Here is a 19,541-nt window from a genome sequence, read left to right as displayed (position 1 = left end):
AGACCCTATGCCCACCCTGGCCCCTTCTATCTCACTATGTCCATTACGCAGATTGTCTTGACCTTCTTCCCTGTACCATTTCATTGCCATAATTGTACCCATCTTTCTTTCTGTTTGTACCATTTTTTTCTCTCAGTTGTACCATTTTTTTTTTCTCTCTGTTGTACCATTTTTTTCTCTACCACCTAATTTTATCTGATTGTAACATTGTACCATTTTCGCTGATTGTCCAGCCCTTCTTCATTGTAAACCCCCTAGAACTACTATGGCTTTGGCGGTATATAAGAAATAAAATTATTATTATTATATCTGTGGTTGCATCAATTGCTACCAGTAATCCCCATTCGCACCACTGTGTTTGCAGATTCGTGGACCGGCTCTTTAAAAAACACAGCTTTCTTTGCGCGTTTCCAGATATGGCTCCCAAGTGTCTGGAGCAGGGGTCCCCAAAGTCCCTCCTTGAGGGCCGAATCCATTCGGGTTTTCAGGATTTCCCCAATGAATATGCATGAGATCTATGTGCATGCACTGCTTGCAATGCATATTCATTGGGGAAATCCTGAAACCCCGACTGGATTCGGCCCTCAAGGAGGGACTTTGGGGACCCCTGGTCTGGAAAGTAAATCACAGGTACTCCAAGCATTTCCCTATGCAGGAACCTAACCCTATTTTTCCAACAGGATCCATTGTCCACTTTCCGCGGTTTTGAGACACAATGTGTACTACTGGAACCTCACCTCTATTTCCCATAGATTCAGCATTTTGTTATTCGCAATTTCACGGTTCACATTTCAGGAACAGTACTACTGTGAATAACGAAAATGGACTGTACCTTTTCCCTTTTGGTCGTGGGTAATTGACTCGAAGAGCTGACCGATGTCCTGAGACTACGTTTGAGTAGAACCAGGGTTACAGTAGTAATACATAAGTATGATAACTAAATAAGTACTTTTAAACTTCTGGTTGAAATTCTCTGGGGGGGGGGGGGTTACTTTTGTGCCTCACCCTATGCATGTCCATATGTAACTAGGAGCAAGAGAGCTGTTGTAAATGCTTGTACCTAGATTCAGGAAATTTGTGTATAACTTATAGCATTCCATGCCCCAATCCATATCTACTGTGCTAGCCTCAACCTTCCTCATCTTGTGTCTGAATTCAAAAGGGCCTGGGATAGGCACGTGGGATCTCTCGGAGAGAGAAAGAGATCATGGTTGCTGCAGTTGGGCAGACTTGATGGGCCATTTGGCCTTTATCTGCCATCATGTTTCTATGTTCTTGCCCATTGATGAGTTCATGTCTTCTTTTTGCAGACCCGGACTGGGCCTCCTGCAGCCTGGGAATCTTCATCTGCCTGAGCTGCTCTGGCATCCACCGCAATATCCCGTCCATCGGCAAGGTGAAGTCGCTCAGGATGGATCACTGGGACGAGGCACAGGTGCAGGTGAGCACGGCCTCTTGGTGGTAGGGGAAATGGGGATTGGGGCCGGGGGCCGGTGCAGTGTGCACGGAGGAAAGTAGGATGCTGACTTCTCTGCATGTCTTGTTTTGCAGTTCATGGCACAACATGGGAACGCGGAGGCAAAGGCCATCTATGAGGCACACGTACCTGTCTATTACTATCAGCCAACACACATGGACTGCCAGTAAGCAATTTGCCACAATCTTAGGCCTGATACTGAGCAGGGAGGAAGGCGGGTGCCATAGTGAACAACCCTCTTGCTAAAGGATCCTCTAGGCCAGAATGGCTAGTTATAGTGTGAATGGGACCCTCAACAACCAAAACCCCCAAAACATATGTCACAGAGAGAGGCAAAAATAGCAGCTTTTTGATCAACCCCTTTTGTTGTTATAAATCTCAGAAAATTGGGGATGCCGATCCTTAAAGTTCTATACAGGTATCATGTTAATGAGTGCAGATCTAGAACATGGGATGAACAACTGACCAATTATCTTATGTAAGGAGACTTTTAAATGCAAGAGGGTGAGGGTTAATAAAAAGCACATACATACCTATTTTATACAGAATGACACGTGGGTAAATTTGTCCACATCCCTGCGGGATCTCAATATCCTCATCCCATCCCCATGAGTAATCCCATTCCTGCAAGCTCTGCCTTAACCGCACAAGCCTCAAACGCTTATGATTTTAAAGTGTTTGAGGCTTGTGCAGATGAGGACGGAGCTTAGGCATTGGTGGAATGAGGCACTGGTGGAATGAGGCATTATGACATCACAGTCTGAGCTCTAGAATGTTACTACTTATGCTTTTAAAGTGTCTGAGGCTTGTGCAGATGAGGACGGAGCTTAGGCATTGGTGGAATGAGGCACTGGTGGAATGAGGCATTATGACATCACAGTCTGAGCTCTAGAATGTTACTACTTATGCTTTTAAAGTGTCTGAGGCTTGTGCAGATGAGGACGGAGCTTAGGCATTGGTGGAATGAGGCACTGGTGGAATGAGGCATTATGACATCACAGTCTGAGCTCTAGAATGTTACTACTTATGCTTTTAAAGTGTCTGAGGCTTGTGCAGATGAGGACGGAGCTTAGGCATTGGTGGAATGAGGCACTGGTGGAATGAGGCATTATGACATCACAGTCTGAGCTCTAGAATGTTGATACTTATGATTTTAAAGTGTTTCAGGCTTGTGCAGATGAGGACGGAGCTTAGGCATTGGTGGAATGAGGCACTGGTGGAATGAGGCATTATGACATCACAGTCTGAGCTCTAGAATGTTACTACTTATGCTTTTAAAGTGTCTGAGGCTTGTGCAGATGAGGACGGAGCTTAGGCATTGGTGGAATGAGGCACTGGTGGAATGAGGCATTATGACATCACAGTCTGAGCTCTAGAATGTTACTACTTATGCTTTTAAAGTGTCTGAGGCTTGTGCAGATGAGGACGGAGCTTAGGCATTGGTGGAATGAGGCACTGGTGGAATGAGGCATTATGACATCACAGTCTGAGCTCTAGAATGTTGATACTTATGATTTTAAAGTGTTTCAGGCTTGTGCAGATGAGGACAGAGCTTGCAGGGATGGAACGGGGATAAAGAAATCCAACAGGGTCAAGGAAAATTTCTCCCCGTGTCATTCTCTCATTCTCTACGAGGTGTAGCCTAGTGTTTACAGTAGCGGACTGAGAGCCAGGAAAGCTTAACCCTCCATTTCCTCATGCACAAACTTGGTTGTAAGCCCTGCGGGCGCAGGGAAATCTGGTGTACCTGAATGCAACTTGCTTTAAGCTATCAATGAAAAGGCATGAGATAAACACAGATAATAGCTTGTTTGTAAACACTTTGCAAACATAAATGAAAAGCGCTTTTCCAAAACTCACTCCATTTCTTTTGTCAGTTTTGAGCCATGCGATTCATTTTGTTCAAGGCAATATTCCTATGCTGTAGCTTATTCCTGTGCCAAAACTCCCTAAGTCCTTAAGTATTGGCACAGAAATAAGCTACAGTAAATGAATCATGCCTCGATGAGCAAAATTAATTGCAAAGCACCAGGGCTGATCAACCATTGGACTAGGTGATCTCTGGCCCACGGTGCCGGTGTTAAAGGGTGCCAAAATTACTGGCCCCTGAGCTCACCCCCAGTTCTTCACCTAGTGTCCAAACTGACAACTGGAGTGATGTAGGCATGACCCTTCTCACCCCCCAAAGGTGTAAATGAAAGTACATACCTGCCTGTATGCCAGCTGCAGATGTTATACCCAGTGTCATGGTGGCAAAGTTCAGTTGTGTATTAGGAATTGGTTATCAGATAGAAAACAGAGGGTAGGGTTAAATGGTCATTTTTCTCAATGGAGGAGGGTAAATAGTGGAGTGCCGCAGGGGTCTGTACTGGGACTGGTGCTATTTGACTTATTTATAAATGCTCTGGAAATTTGAACGACGAGTGAGGTGATTAAATTTGCAGATGACACTAAACTGTTCATAGTTGTTAAAACGCATGCGGATTGTGAAAAATTGCAGGCGGACCTTAGGAAACTGGAAGACTGGGCGTCCAAATGGCAGATGAAATTTAATGTGGACAAATGCAAAGTGATGCATATTGGGAAGAAGAACCTGAATCACAGTTACCGGATGCTAGGGTCCACCTTGGGGATTAGCGCCCATGAATAGGATCTGGTGTCATCGTAGACAATATGATGAAATCTTCCACCCAATGTGTGGCGGGGGGCAAAAAAGCAAATAGGATGTTAGGAATTATTAAAAAAGGGATGATTAACAAGACTAAGAATGTTATAATGTCCCTGTATCGCTCCATGGTGCGACCTCATCTGGAGTATTGCGTTCAATTCTGGTCTCCTTATCTCAAGAAAGATATAGTGGGGCTAGAAAAGATTCAAAGAAGAGCGACCAAGATGGTAAAGGGGATGGAACACCTCTCATATGAGGAAAAATTAAAATGGTTAGAGCTCTTCAGCTTGGAAAAGAGACGGCTGAGGGGAGATATGATTGAAGTCTACAAAATCCTGAATGGAGTAGAACGGGTACAAGTGGATCGATTTTTTTACTCCATCAGAAATTACAAAGACTAAGGAACACTCAATGAAGTTACAAGGAAATACTTTTAAAACCAATTGGAGAAATTTTTTTTCATTAAGAGAATAGTTAAGCTCTGGAATGCGTTGCCAGAGGATGTGGTAAGAGTGGATAGCGTAGCTGGTTTTAAGAAAGGTTTGGACAAGTTCCTGGAGGAAAAGTCCAAAGTCTGTTATTGAGAAAGACAAGGGGGAAGCCACTGTTTGCCCTGTATTGGTAGCATGGAACATTGCTACTCCTTGGGTTTTGGCCAGGTACTAGTGACCTGGATTGGCCACTGTGAGAACAGGCTACTGGGCTTGATGGACCATTGGTCTGGCCCAGTAAGGCTGTTCTTATGTTCTTACAGCATGCAGGTGTCTGGAGTAGCCTGGTGGTCAGTGCAGTGAACTGCAGAGAAGGGGACCCAGGCCATATTCCACACTAACTAGTACACTTGTGGTAGAAAGTGTGAGCCCTACAAAACCTACTGTACCACTATGTTTCTGTGTTTCTATAAGGGCTATTGGGATGGTATAAAGTTGGGTACAGTAGGGTTTGAGTTAGTTTTGGAGGGTGTACCATATCTGGGACCTTGTATGTGAAGTTTACTGCACTGCCCCTTAGGATGCCGCACTACTGTTTTTTTGTGTTTTTCATTTGGACTTTTTTTTAATGGTTCAAAAAGATAAAAGCACTGAGGACAAACACATCAAGTAAATAGACATTTTTCTGGTTTCAAAATGACCATTTTTGTTACTGGATTTGTGGATATTTTCCCCCAAATGTCCAAAATCAGATTTAGATGTCAATATTGAAAATGCCCCTCCATATTTCTGACCATATTTGCCCAGAGCACCATTTGTCTTATTTATGAAGATTTATTTACCACCTTTTGGAAGAAATTCACCCTAGAGTTATCCCTGTTCCTGTGAATATAGCATTCACAGTGTCTACACTTTGCTCCTGCCTGCTGTGTTTCTCTGCATTTTCATTATGTTCTCTCCATCTGTTTTTCATCTTCTCTCATGCATAGGACCACCCATCAGCAAAAGATCTCCTGTCAACTGTATCGAATAAGTTCCCATGTTTTAGCTGCTCCACCTTTTCTTCATGTCTTTGCCATTAGTTTGTGACAGAGTGAGCAGCAGAATTCACAGATTTGTACTGAGGAAAGACATGAGAATGATTCCTTCCAGCTTAAAGGGGCGCTTCAGTGCTATGCAGTCTCTTGGGCCATATTCAAAGCCTAATGCCAGCATTAAAAGCAGTTAGCACCAGGTTAGCACACCAGTGGTGCAGCCATGTCTAATATTTTGGGTAGGCCCACAGATAACTTGGATGGGCCCATCAATACACCCCCCCCCCTTCAAAGATATGACAAAACACAGGGTTTTTTTTATACCTATCCCACATCTGGCATATAGCATCCAACATCTCTCCTCTCTCTCCCCCATGGCCTCCCGGCATTTGACCTCCTTTCTCATAACCCCATCCCTCCACGGTGCAATTCACAGGCATCCAGGACACCAGCAGCAATTCAGTTTTGCTGTCGGCGCTGGTGCCCCGTGCTTCTATCTGCTGTGTCCCACCAGACAGGAAACAGAAAATAACGCCAGTGAGAGTGGGTTGCAGTAAAGGGAAGTATGCGGGGGCCGGGGTCGAGGCCAACAGCAAAACTGAATCACTGCTGGCGTTGGGAACACCTGTAAATTACACCAGGGAGGGTCGGGATTCTCAGAAAGAAGGGCAAATTCTGAGAGACTGTGGAGATGGCAGTTTAGTGCCGTCACTGGGTGTGCCTTAGCCAAGAATGGATGAGCCTGGACCCACTCAGACCCACCCATAGCTATATCACTGTTGCTAGGGTTACTATATGGCTCCAGAAAAGGAGTATAGATTAAGGTATCGAGGCTTTACGTCTACCATATGGCTCCAGAAAAAGGAGGATGGATTAAGGTATCGAGGCTTTACGTCTACCATATGGCTCCAGAAAAAGGAGGATGGATTAAGATATTGAGGCTTTACGTCTACCATATGGCTCCAGAAAAAGGAGGATAGATTAAGATATCGAGGCTTTACGTCTACCATATGGCTCCAGAAAAAGGAGGATGGATTAAGGTATCGAGGCTTTACGTCTACCATATGGCTCCAGAAAAAGGAGGATGGATTAAGGTATCGAGGCTTTACGTCTACCATATGGCTCCAGAAAAAGGAGGATAGATTAAGGTATCGAGGCTTTACGTCTATCATATGGCTCCAGAAAAAGGAGGATAGATTAAGGTATCGAGGCTTTATGTCTACCATATGGCTCCAGAAAAAGGAGGATAGATTAAGGTATCGAGGCTTTACGTCTACCATATGGCTCCAGAAAAAGGAGGATGGATTAAGATATGCGAGTATAAGTTCCATTGAAAGCAATGGAAGTAAAGCCCAGATGTCTCAATCCATCCTCCTTTTTCTGGAGCCATATGGTAGCCCTACCTGTTACATGTACATTAATGTAGGATTACAAGATGTCTAGGAAAACCAAGACATGTCTTTGTTTTAGAGGACTGTCCAGGTGTCCGGAGGGATTTCCAAAACCTGGCAGTATGTCTGGGTTTTGAAAGGCCCCGAACTTGGGGCCGCATCTGGAAGGCCTCTACGCATGCACGTATATCAATGTGATGATGTTGTGATGATGATGTTATTATGTTGACATCCGCGCATGCGCAGAGGCCCTCCAGATGCGGCCCCAAGTTCGGGAAAGGAGACATGAGGTTCGTGTGGGAGCAGGGCCGGGTGCCCTCTTTTTTTTTTTTAAGATGAAATCTAGCAACCCTACATTAATGTGTACAGGCTCTAGGTATTAAATGCTTGCAAAAGATGGCTGCAAATAGTATTGAAATGGTATTTAAATAAATGAAAATTACGTCAGTAGTATTTCCCATACTCAGGTAAAAACACAGCAATGCCCAAAAGCAAATGCTAGCCTTAACGCTGAAAAATGCCAGCTCAGGGGTGGCGAAGGTTTTCAGGAGAAGATTTATTGCCAAATTAAACTATGGGTTTTGTCCTGTGTTGCAAGGACAAGGAAGCCTGAGCAAGTTTTAAGTGCTGTAGTGAGAAACAAATCTGTGTGTGAGTCAGAGCAAAACTAGGGTTACCAGATGTCTGGATATCCCCGGCCATGTCCTCCTTTTCAAGGACATTAGAGAATGACACGGGGAAAAATTCTGTCCCCGTCACTGCCCCGTCCCTGGACCACCATCCTCTTAACCGCCCCTTCTTCGCCGTCCCCTTCACCGCTCCATCCCCGTCTCTGCTGTCCCTTCACCGCCCCGTCCCCGTCTTCTGCGTCTTCTCCTCTCCATCCCCCCACCCCCAGCACCCTTCACGCGGTCCAGCAGCTCCCTCCCGCCAGCCAGACGTGCATTTCTCTCCCTCCCTCCCTCTTACCTTCTCATGTGGCGAAACTGGCAATTTGTATAAGGCTATGCACTGTATTACAGCCGAAGCCTTGAAGTTGTGTCGGGTTGCATGCTAGAAAAGTCTCCTCCGATGCAACCGGAAACAGGAAGTTGCGTCAGAGGAGATTTTTCCAGCAGGCAACGCGTCGCAACTTCAAGGCTCCGGCTGTAATACAGCTCATAGCCTTACAGAAATCGCCAGTTTCAACAAGAAAAGGTAAGGGAAAAGGAGGGAGGGAGATGCATGGCCGGTGGGAGAGAGGGAGCTGCCGGATTGAATGCTCATTCACCGCGCGTGCTAACCATTCACCGCTCCATGGGGCGGTGAATGGCCTTGTCCCCGATCTCGCGGTGACCTTTTTTTTTTGGTCACCGTTTTGGCGGGTTACCTGCAGCTAGCCGCGGGTAACAACCACCGTGTCATTCTCTAAAGGACATGTCTGGGGGTTCAGATGGCTTTTCAAAACCCGGCACTTTGACGAGGTTTTGAAAAGCTTCCTGTAAAAATTGTGTCGGGAGGGGGCATCCGTGCATGCACAGATGCCGTCTGGGGCGGGGCTGGGGCATAATAGGGTGAACCTGTGGGAGTGGCCAGGGTTCTAGATTTTCCTTTGGGAAAATCTGGTAACCCTAGGTTACCATTTTTGTGAAATCAAAAAAGAGGACACATGACCCTGCCCTTCTCTACCTCTGACCCCACCTCCCACAAGTCTCACTCCTGCCCCGTCCCTCCCCCCACCTTTCACCAGACTCGCCCCTGCCCCACCTTTCATCCATTTCCTTAGTCCACTTCCCATCTACTGTACCCTTTTAGTGCTTCTCTCTTTCCCTCCCTCAAATCTTCCCATGGATACTTCTCTCTCTCTCTCTCTCTCCCTCTCTCCCTCTCTCCCTCCAAAATCCCCATGTATTCTTCTCTCTCTCCCTCCTTCCCTTCAAACCGCCTCCCCACCCACAGGATGATGCTTCTCTTTCTCTCTATGACTTTCCCCTGATCCTCCACCTACTTCCTTATTGAAATGTAATCTTCAGGCCAGCCGACAGCAGCAGCGAGCTGAGCCTGTTGCCTTCAGCCTGCCCTGTAAGCTGCCTCTCTGGAGCATCCCGCCTAGGCAGGAACAGGAAGTTCTGCAGTGTCCCTCTAGACCGGCACAAAAATTGATGGGTTTACACTCCTCTGTCAGCAGGTGGAGACTGAGACAATAACGTTTGGCTACAGTACAAGTGGGCTGCGCAGTCCCTATTACACTCAGTCTTTTCTTAGTCTCCAGCAGGTGGAGTGGTAAGATTGTGCAGTCTCTGCTGAGGTTTGTTTTGGGCCTGTTGGATCTGATTAGAGAATTTTTCTGGTCCCGCTTGCTGTTAGGAGAGAGCTTGAGGGGCCCTCTTGGGGGTCCTACCGACCTTGGGGGTGCCACATCTGAAAGGGTCAAGTCCCTCCCCCCATTTCCCCCACCTCCCCAGGTTTTCTGTGTTTAGAGGAGCCTCAACTGTACACCTTGCCACCGATACCGGCACTGACTACAGTTTAGAGTGCCATGCGGGGTCTGCTTTAACTTGATACAGTTGGTGAGCTGTGAGGAGTTAAAAAAAAAAAAGACACAAAAAATGAACAGAGCATAAAGTGGTCCTGAGGCCGCCGTTTATGTACGGTGTTATTGTACGTGGGTTTTTGGCACATTCAGTATGAGTGCTTCAAAAAAGCAGCACAAGTGCATTTTATATGGGCGTCGAACGGTAGATGCGGTTGACAGGTGCACGAAATGTTCCGGCTGCCTTGAGGGGGACTTGGCTTCGAGTGTCAGTGTGGCCAGCTTCCCTTCACGTGTGTACTGCTTGTTGGCAGAAGGCACTAGTGACACCCAGGCCTCACCTGCCACCCACGCCAAGGTTTCCTCAGCTGCTGGTGGACCACTGGGAAGGCCAGGGATTCCCTTGTTGCTGCGGCTGGGGCTGCTGACAGTGTTTCTGTAGTGGAGGGGTTCAGTTTGGATTTGGTGCCACATTTGATGTTAGGTGCCAGTTTAGTGACGGCATTTCCTTCAGTTTTGGCGGGAAACATGTTCATTTTGCCCACTGTCTCAGGCAACCTTCCTCCTGATTTAAATGTGTCTTCTGCTCATTCTATAATTTCTAGACTGCTGCCAGGGTTGTTGAGCCCTGATTTTATGTTAGCCATGTGTAAGGCTTATTTACAGGCGACTGGGGGGGGGTCCTGCTTCAGTTCCGGGGATCGTCTGGGTTTTTTTTCCTTCCCATTCAGTCTCCTACTATGGTTGCCTCTATCCGGCTCCCTCAGCCATTGTCCAGACAGCCGCGGATGTCTTGGGATGAGGTTTTCTTTTATGGCTGATCCGTTTCCTCTGGATGGGGATTTGCATCCTGGGAGGATTTTCCAGATCCGTTGGGGGGGAGGGGGGGTCTGATGTTTTGGATAGAGATTTTTTTCTGAGGCACCAGTTGACGAGGACGCGTATGTTGTGCACATTTTTCCTCAGGAAGAGTTGCAGGAGCTCATTCTTTAGGTGTCTTCCAAATTTCCAAGTTTATAAAAAAATTTGTTATACCGCCAAATCAAACTTCTTGGCAGTTTACAGGTTAAAAACATAAAGTAAAACCAGCAAATTAGTAACTAAACAAACAAAAATACAAAACAAAAACAGGACAAAAAGAATTAAGGTAGAACTACATTATTTATAGGAAAGAAAGAACAGGTAAAGGGAATCACATTTGGGAGGGCAGATGTAAATTCTTTTGAAAAAGAAAGGGATCAGAGTCTGTACTAAATGAAAAGAATAAAAAGAGAGAGACTGCCTTATAAGGACGGTTAGAGCCCAAAGGCATTTTTAAACAGGAATGCTTTTAAGTTGGATTTAAAATAAATTAAAGAGGAAACTTCTCTTAAATAGTTAGGAGTAGAGTTTGAAGAGGCAGCTAAGGACCACCTCGTGTGGTGGACCCTCTTCTTAGAGCAGTGGTCTCAAACTCAAACCCTTTGCAGGGCCACATTTTGGATTTGTAGGTACTTGGAGAGCCGCAGAAAAAATAGTTAATGTCTTATTAAATAAATGACAATTTTGCATGAGGTAAAACTCTTTATAGTTTATAAATCTCCGCCCCCCCCCCCCCCCCGAAGGCCTGCATGTTCCCCCTTCTTAGCTGCATCCTCCAGCTTCCCCCCTGGCCTCCCGGTCTTAGTTTCAGCTAATTACCACAGCCTGCAGAGAGGATCGCCAATGCTGTAGTGTTTCTTGCAGGCTGCCAACGGCCTCCACAGCACGTTCCCTCTGCCACAGTCCTGCCCCCTCCTCTGACGTCAGGGACAGAATCACGGTAGAGGGAACATGCTGCTGAGGACGACGGCAACCTGCAAGGATCGCTACAGCACTGGCAATCCTCTTTGCAGGCTGTGGTAATTATCTGAAGGTAAGAGGGGGAGGCCAGGGGGGAAGCTGAAGGACATTGCAAAGAGCGGACAGCACTAGTATAGACAGCACTAGTACAGGCCATGGGCCGCAAAATAGTACCTGGCGGGCCACATGTGGCCCCCGGGCCACGAGTTTGAGACCACTGTCTTAGAGGGATTCATTTAGCATCCCACTTTTTCCCTATGCATCAGGATAGTCGGGACGTAGTGCATGCTACATGGAACGTTCCGGATGCGCTTTTGTGATTGACGCGGTCTGTGGTCAGACTCTACCTCATTCCTGATGAGGATAGAGATATCTTTAAGTTTCCAGCGGTGTCTCAGCTATTGCGTGCAGGCATACAGTGCAGGTGAAAGGCAGCTTGGCCCTGAGAGATCCTCAGGTCTGTAAGATGGAAGCTCTATTTAAAACCAGTTTTCTTGGGACTGCTCTAGCTATCCAAATGGTGGCAGTCTGGTGACCAGGTCTTGTGTTCTGGTGGTCTGCAAGAGTTCTTGAATGCGAAGCGCCTCACTGATCCTTAGTGGATCAGGAACTTCTTACAAATGAGCTGCAAGCTTCTTTTTTCTCTGATTCCATGTACAGTATGATCTGTTGGGTGCCTCAATCAAGTCCATGGTTCTAGGTGTCACAACCCACCTTTGAAACTTAAATATCTTCTCTATTAGATTACTTTAGACTGGATTCCCATTTCCTATTGTTCTACTCTTAACCGTCTTACTATTCTATTGATTTAATGGAGTTCTCCCTCTACCCGCTTGTTTGTTGTACGTCAGTTAGTCTCTCGTACGTACTCTGTTTATAATTGTATATATAACCCTTTTTTTAATGATGCCTGTATACCACTTAGAATTATGATAAGCGGTATAACAAATTTTTAAATAAACTTGGAAATTTGGTATCCTGTGGCTCGGAGTTGGTCGGAAGATGTGGCGTCTAAAGACTAAGCGCAGTAGGTTTCCCTTTTGGGGCTCTTTTCTCTTCAGGGAGGAGTTGGATAAGCTGGTTCAGGCCTTGAGTGTTTCTAATGTGCTTCAGTAAAGCAAAAACCAGAAAAACAAAAAAACCTAAACACCGGAGGACCAACCTCACCAGGTTTCGGGTGGTGGTTCTGCCTGGGGACGTTTGAGTGGATTTCGTAGGTACCACCCTGGCCGGGGTGCAACCTCTGTTCCTTTCAGAGGATGTTTCTTCCAGTGCATGCATTGTGGGTCCTTTTTATAGTTCCAGTGAGAGCCTGGTTGTGGGAGTTTTACCAGGGATGGGCCAAGATCACAACGGATCAGTGGATCCTGGAGGTGATTCGGGTTGGTTATGCTGTGGAGTTTTCATGTCCTTTGCCAGATCATTTCCTTTCCTCTCCTTGTTAGGCAACTTGGAAGAGAAGGGCTTTTCAGCAGACACTGATCAGGTTGCTGGACCTCAAAGTGGTAGTTCCTGTGCCTCCTCAGGAGCTTTGCGCCAACAGGTACTCCATTTACTTTATTGTGCCCTATAAAGAGGGGTCTTTGCAGCCCATTTTGGATCTCAAAGTTGTCTAAAGAGCTCTACAGGTTCCATCTTTTCGCATGGCAAGCATGATATCGATAATTCTGGCCGTCCAGCCTGGGGAATTTCTGACTTCTCTCAACCTGACAGAGGCCTATCTGCATGTTCTCATTTGGGCCTCTCATCAATGCTTCTTAAGCTTTGAGATTATGGGAGAGTATTATCAGTTTGGTGTGCTTTCCATTGGTCTAGCTATGGCGCGCACACCTTCACCAAGATTATGGTTGTGGTGGCAGCTGCCTTGCACAAGGAAGGCATTTTGGTGCACCCCTATCTGTACGATTGGTTGATTCTAGTGAAGTTGTTGCAGGTATAAACATTTAATAGCACTGTAAAGCAATCATATAACAGTAATATTGTGGAGTTTCCCCAGTTCTTGGGCTGGAAGGTCAACCTGTCCAAAAGCCAGTTGGCTCCGTCTCAGCGCTTGAAGTATTTTGGCATTTTTTTTTTTTTTTACTCCATCTTGGGGAGGGTTTTTTCTTTCAGGGTATGCAAATTGCAAATTTAGGTTCATTCTCTGATGGATTGCCAATGTCTGCTGGCACAAGACTTTCTGAAGGTCTTGGGGTCCATGGTGGCCTCCTTGGAAGTGGTCCAGTGGGCTCAGGCTCACTTGCGTCCTCTTTAGTATTCCCTGCTTCACCACAGTCACAAGATCTGGACTCGCTGGTCCCACTTTAGGGGTTTGTTCGGCGTAGCCTATGCTGGTGGCTCCAGTCTTCCATTCTGGTTTAGGAAGTGAGTCTTGGTCAACCCCAGTGGCCAATGCTTCTCATGGACGCTCGGTTTCCTCGGTTGGGGAGCTCAATTTCTCAGTCACTTGGCTCAGGGCTGCTGTCACTGGAGGAGGTATCCTGGTCGATCAATGTTCTGGAGACCAGAGCCATTCGGCTAGCATTGGTGGAATTCCAGTCCTTGCTGGAAGGCAAGTCAGTTGCAGTTCTCTCAGACAATACCACAGTGATGGCTTATGTCAATTGTCAGGGGAGCACCAGGAGTCATCTGGTGGTGCTGGAGAACTCTCTGCTTATGGAAAGGGCAAAGGTTCATCTTCAGGACATCTCGGCTTACCACATTGCTGGTGTGGAGAGTATTGAGCTGGTTTTTCTCATTCGTCATAAACTGAAACACAGTGATGGTGTCATGAGCTGGAAGCTTTTGAGTTGATCAGTTCTGGGGTTAGCTGATCATGAATCTCATGGCCATGATTATCAATGCCAAAGTGCCACACGGTTCTTTAGTCGCCGTAGGGATTGCCAGGCCAAGGGGCTGGATGCTTTGGTTCAGGCTTAGCCGACGGATGGCCTGCTGTATGTCTTTCCTTCCGTGGCCTCTGGGCAGAGTTGATCTTCAGATTTTCCGGCATACAGGCTGTGTGATCTTGTGACTCCAGACTGGCCCAGGCACCCATGGTAAATGGACCTGGATCATCTTCTAGGGGCAGATCCTCTCCCACTATCCCTCTCGCCTATTCTTCTGTCTCAGGGTCCCATTCCACTGTTCATTCAGGGTCCCCTTTCTCTTATGGTTTGGCTCTTGAAAGGGCTTGCCTAGGGAAGAAGGGATATTTGGATAAGGTGCTCTCCACTCTCTTAGGGGCTTGGAAAATTTCCACATCTTGGGCTTATGTCCATATTTGGTGACTTTTTGAAGAGTGGTGTTCCGCGTGTGGTGTGGTTCCTCTTCGAGCTGTATTGCCTCACATCCTGGAGTTTCTGCAGGATAGCCTGGAGTGAGGCCTTGCCTGGTCTTCCCTTCAGGTGTAGATTGCCACTTTGTCCTCCTTTCGCTTGTACGTTGAAGGACCTTACTCTTAAGGTGGTATTCTTGGTGGCCATTACTTCCATGAGGCGCATTTTCAGAACTGCAGTGTTTTTTTGTTGTGTAGGCCTCCTTTCCTGGAGTTCTCTAGGGAGCAGGTCATGCTGCGGCTAGTTTCCTCCTTTCTTCCGAAGGTGGTCTCGCCATTTTTCATGTCAACAAGTTCATGGTCCTCCCGGTCTTGGGTAGTCGGGAAGGCTCATTTGAGCAGAGGCAGTTGGATCATCTTTTTGTCCTCTTAGTGGGTCCTCATAAAGGGGATTTATTTATATATTTTATTTTAAAAATTTCTATACCGTTTCAAATTAAATGGTTTACATAATTTACATGCATAATTTTGTAAAAACATAATGCTGCTTCCAAGGCTACCATTGCGTGCTGGATCAAGGAAGCTAACACATCGGCGTACCTTCTCCAAAAGAAGCCTGTTCTGAAATTTCTCAAAGCTCATTCCACTTGGGGGCAAGCAGCTTCTTAGGCTGAATCTTCTCTTGTACCTCCATTGTTTATCTGCAAAGCTACAGTTTGGTTTTCTCTCCATTCCTTTGTTGAATACTACCGTGTGGACGTTCAGGCGCATCGGAACGTGGTGTTCAGTGAGTGTGTTCTAGTTCACCCCTTCAGGGGTTCTACCCATGATGGGTACTTTTTTGGTACATCCCATCTGTTCCTGTGCCGGTCTAAAGGAACACTAAAGAAGGAGAAATTAGGTCCTTACCTGCTAATTTTCTTTCTTTTAGTCCCTCCAGACCGACACAGAACCCACCCGGTCATTTTGTTCAGTGTTTCACGAAGAGTATGGGGTTTTTCTGCGGGATTTTGGTTATTGCTGGTTGTTTTGAGGGAGTTGAAAAAGCAGTGGCATTTAGTTCGGCTGGTTTAGCTGGCGAACTGTGGGGCGTTCTGAAAGGTTCTTGTTCTAATAATTATCCAACAGCGTTCCCTGGTCCGATTTGGGACTGTTCCTTGGTCTTCTCCAAGTGAGTGTGGAGTTGTATGTTCTAGGCCAGCCTAGTTGATTTCTACTTGTCTATTCATGAAGACCGATTGTAAGAGGGACTGCACAGTCCACTTGTACTGTATCCAAAAGTTACTGTCTCAATCTCTACCTGCTGGCAGAGGAGTGTAAACCTATCCATTTGTGCCGATCTGGAGGGAATAAAAGAAAGAAAATTAGCAGGTAAGGACCTAATTTATCCTTGCTCCAGAGAGGGCTTCTGGGGCAGGCTGACAGCAGCAGGCTCACCTAACTGCTGCAGTTGGCTGGCCTAAAGATTAAATTTCAGCGAAGCCAGAGGTAGGTGGGGGGGGGACAGGGAAAAGTACCTGCCCTATTCCGCCTCCAGCCCCAACCCATTCTGCCTCTAGCCCCACCCCCAAAAAGCCTTGTCTCTTTTTTCCTGACCTCCAGGCTGTGCCTGGAGTGCCTGCAGCATGTGCAGATGCTTGTTGAAGTATGCTTGTTGAAGGCCCTCTACACATGCCTGGAGCTCAGGGCTTTCCAAATCCCGGACAAACTGCAGGTTTTGGAAAGTCCATTGACATGTCCAGGTTTTACCGGATGTCTGGTAACCCTTCACATCAGTGCCTGTTCTGTGCTTAAATATCAGCCTTCAAAAATTCAAGTGTAAACAATTTTTGAAAGGTTCATATTTATTTTACAGGTGCAGAAGGACAGCGCCCATGTGTTCTTGCACTTGTTTTTTAATTGGTTTTTGTCTAGACATGCGCATGTGTGCATATGCCAGGCACAATCCTCCCCCTACTTTCAGTTTGCTAGCACAAATTACATATGTATATCATTTGTACAGAATTTCTTCTGAGCATTGCTTTACTATGGGCTTCTGCATTATGTGCTTTAGCACCCAGTTTTGAACATCTGCTGCATATCTTTACCAGTATATATCTTAGCCTGGTGTCACTGTGTCTCACAGGGTTCTAAGGGAGCAGTGGATACGGGCAAAGTATGAACGAAGGGAGTTCAAGGAGCCAGGAAAACAGTCACCTTTTTTCAATGGTAAGAACAGGATTAAAATCAGAGCTGCTGGGGGTAACAGCTCTGCAAATGTCCTTGAAGCAAGGCTGGCGCAATGGTGTGGAGGCAATCTACACCTCAGAGTCCTGATCCCCACCAGCAGGGCAATGGTAAACAGGAAGCTGACTTCAGGATGAGCTGTGAACAAAGTAGGGTAACCTTTCAAAATCCATAGCCACAGGCTAGGAAAAGTGCAAGCAAGAATCAGTTCTCTGCTTGGTGGGCAGGAGGAAGAGGTGAATGTGCCTAGTTTACTGTCCTAACCTTTGCAACTTATCCTTTTTGCTTCTTTTTAACTATTTTCCTCATTTTATCATAGTCACCCTATCGAAAATTAAATGTCTCTATAGTAGATTTCTTTTGCGATGTCACTCCAGGTGTCAGCTCAAATTTGATCAAGCTATGTGATCAGTTTCTCAGCGGACCAACACAGCTAACTCCTGTACTATGCCTTGCACTCCACTAAGGACCAAATCTAAAATAGCTCCTCCTCTTGTCAGTTCCTGGACCAGTTGCTCCAAAAAGCTGTATAGGAATTTTACCTGCCTAGCATTCCCCGAAGTAACATTTAACCAATCAATGTTGGGGTAATTGAAATCATCCATTATGATACTGTTGCCTAATTCTCCAGCTTTGCTGATCTCTGAAAACATTTCTTCATCTGTCTGTTCATTTTGTCCTGGGGGATGGTAGTATAACCCTACTATTGTGTGCAATTCTGGAGGCCACATTACCGTAAAGATGTACTTCGAGCTGAGTCGGTCCAGCGAATGGCCACTAGGATGGTCTCCGGACTCAAGGGTCTCTCATACGAGGAAAGACTGGGCAAGTTGCAGCTCTACTCTCTAGAGGAGCGCAGGGAGAGGGGTGACATGATTGAGACATTTAAGTACGTCACAGGTCGTGTCGAGGTGGAAAACGACATATTCTTTCCTAAGGGACCTTCAGTCACAAGGGGGCACCCACTCAAACTCAGAGGAGGGAGATTTGGTGGTGACACCAGGAAGTATTTCTTTACAGAAAGGGTGGTGGATCACTGGAACAAACTACCGGTGCAGGTGATCAAGGCCACTAGCGTGCTCGACTTTAAGACTAAATGGGACATCCACGTGGGATCTCTACGTGGGTCGAGCAGCACTCTGACTTAATGGGGTGGGACAGTGGAGTGGGCAGACTTGATGGGCTATAGCCCTTTTCTGCCGTCATCTTTCTATGTTTCTATGTTTCTATGTTTATATTCTTTCCCTTCACACATATGGATTCCACACTGCTATCTATGTCATGCATAATGTTTATTTGATTTGATTCAATTCCCTCTTTAACATATAGCGTAACCCCTCCTCCAATTTGATCTACTCTATCCTTGTGATATAATTTGTACCCAGTTAACACAGTGTCCCATTGATTGTCCTCCTTCCACCAGGTCTCTGAGATGCCTATTATATCAACTTTATCATTCAGTGCTATATACTCTAACTCTCCTATTTTATTTTTTAGGTTCTAGCATTTGTATACTGCCATGGCAGTAAACTATTGTTCTGCAGCAGTCCTTAAGCACGCAGGGTACTGTCTTCCATGCAGTCTATTCCACAGCAGCCAGAGAGGAACAAGCAAGTAGAATGACAGAGAAAGATAGAAGAACAAGAGTACAATAGGGAGAAAAACAGGGAGGGAGAAGGTTCTACAGAGTAGAGAATGACACGGGGACCGTTTACCACTGTAAACTGCAGTAAATCTGCAGTAATGGGGACATTTGCAACTGGTTTACCGCAGGAATGGGGACAAGACCTTTCACCACCCTGTGGAAGCGGTGAAAAGTCTTGCTCCTGTGGTAAAAAAATTGCGCCCTTGTCAGACTCGTCATCTCCTCCCCAGCTCCTCTTATACCTATTTTACCTTCAGGAACCAGCCATGCCACAATGAAGACAGAAGGAACCCAAAACCAAAGCCTGAGACCAATGTGATTTGAAGAATAAAATTACCAGACAACAAAAGGTAGAAAAAAATAAATTTACTTTATATTTTGTGATTAGAATATTTCAGATTTGAAATATGTATCCAGCTAGAGCTGGTATTAGACATAACTGGGGACCGCAAAGCCCAGGCTGTACTTCTTTAGCTTCCAGCTGGCTTAGGGCTCTCTCTCTCTGACTAGGGGGCAGTTGCCCTAGTTGCTCTCCCTTAACACTATTCCTGCCATATGTGACTGAAGTATTCTGTTACCTTGATTTTTCTATGTAGCATTCTGTAGTAATTTGGTTTGTTCAGTTTTCACAATAGTGGAGGGGATATTTGTAAAAGGGAGGGGGAGACAGGGGTTTTGTTGATCCTTGTTCTGTATTATTTGTGTTTATAAAATAACAATTATACAGCATATTGTCTCATTTTAAACTTTAATAAAATAAGTTCAGTATAAAATCATAACTATTAGAGGCTTGTGCGGATGGGATCTGACAGTTTGCAGAGCGGGGACAGGAACCGAGCTTGCGGGATGGGATGGGGACGAGCTCACGGGGACAGGGCGGGAACGGTGATCAATTCTTTCCCCGTGTCATTCTCTACTACAGAGGCAGAAATCAAATAAGATAAATGGAGAAAGTATGTTTTGATGTTCTTCACAATGTCTTTGGTTTTCCATCAGGGCAGTTTTAGATTACTCTGATGTAATGCACTATCAGAGAATCCCTTATCACAGCATTATTTATTTATTAATTTCATTTTCTAT

General features: G+C 45.9%; 1 protein-coding gene across 2 annotated transcripts in view; it reads left to right on the top strand.

The window, feature by feature from the left end:
- Positions 1 to 19,541, top strand: part of LOC117355220 (arf-GAP with dual PH domain-containing protein 1-like) — a 113,879-nt gene that overhangs the window by 34,588 nt on the left and 59,750 nt on the right. For both annotated transcript variants that reach the window (XM_033933445.1, XM_033933446.1), the window contains exons 2-4: positions 1,311 to 1,441; positions 1,552 to 1,643; positions 16,716 to 16,798. In XM_033933445.1, coding sequence (XP_033789336.1) covers positions 1,311 to 1,441; positions 1,552 to 1,643; positions 16,716 to 16,798 — 306 coding nt within the window. The remainder of the gene's footprint in view (positions 1 to 1,310; positions 1,442 to 1,551; positions 1,644 to 16,715; positions 16,799 to 19,541) is intronic.

Source organism: Geotrypetes seraphini, chromosome 2 (assembly GCF_902459505.1).
Source record: "Geotrypetes seraphini chromosome 2, aGeoSer1.1, whole genome shotgun sequence".
NCBI classification, from domain to species: Eukaryota; Metazoa; Chordata; class Amphibia; order Gymnophiona; family Dermophiidae; genus Geotrypetes; species Geotrypetes seraphini.
The sequence above is the reverse complement of the archived record's forward strand: the minus strand, read 5'-3'. Positions and strand labels throughout refer to the sequence as shown.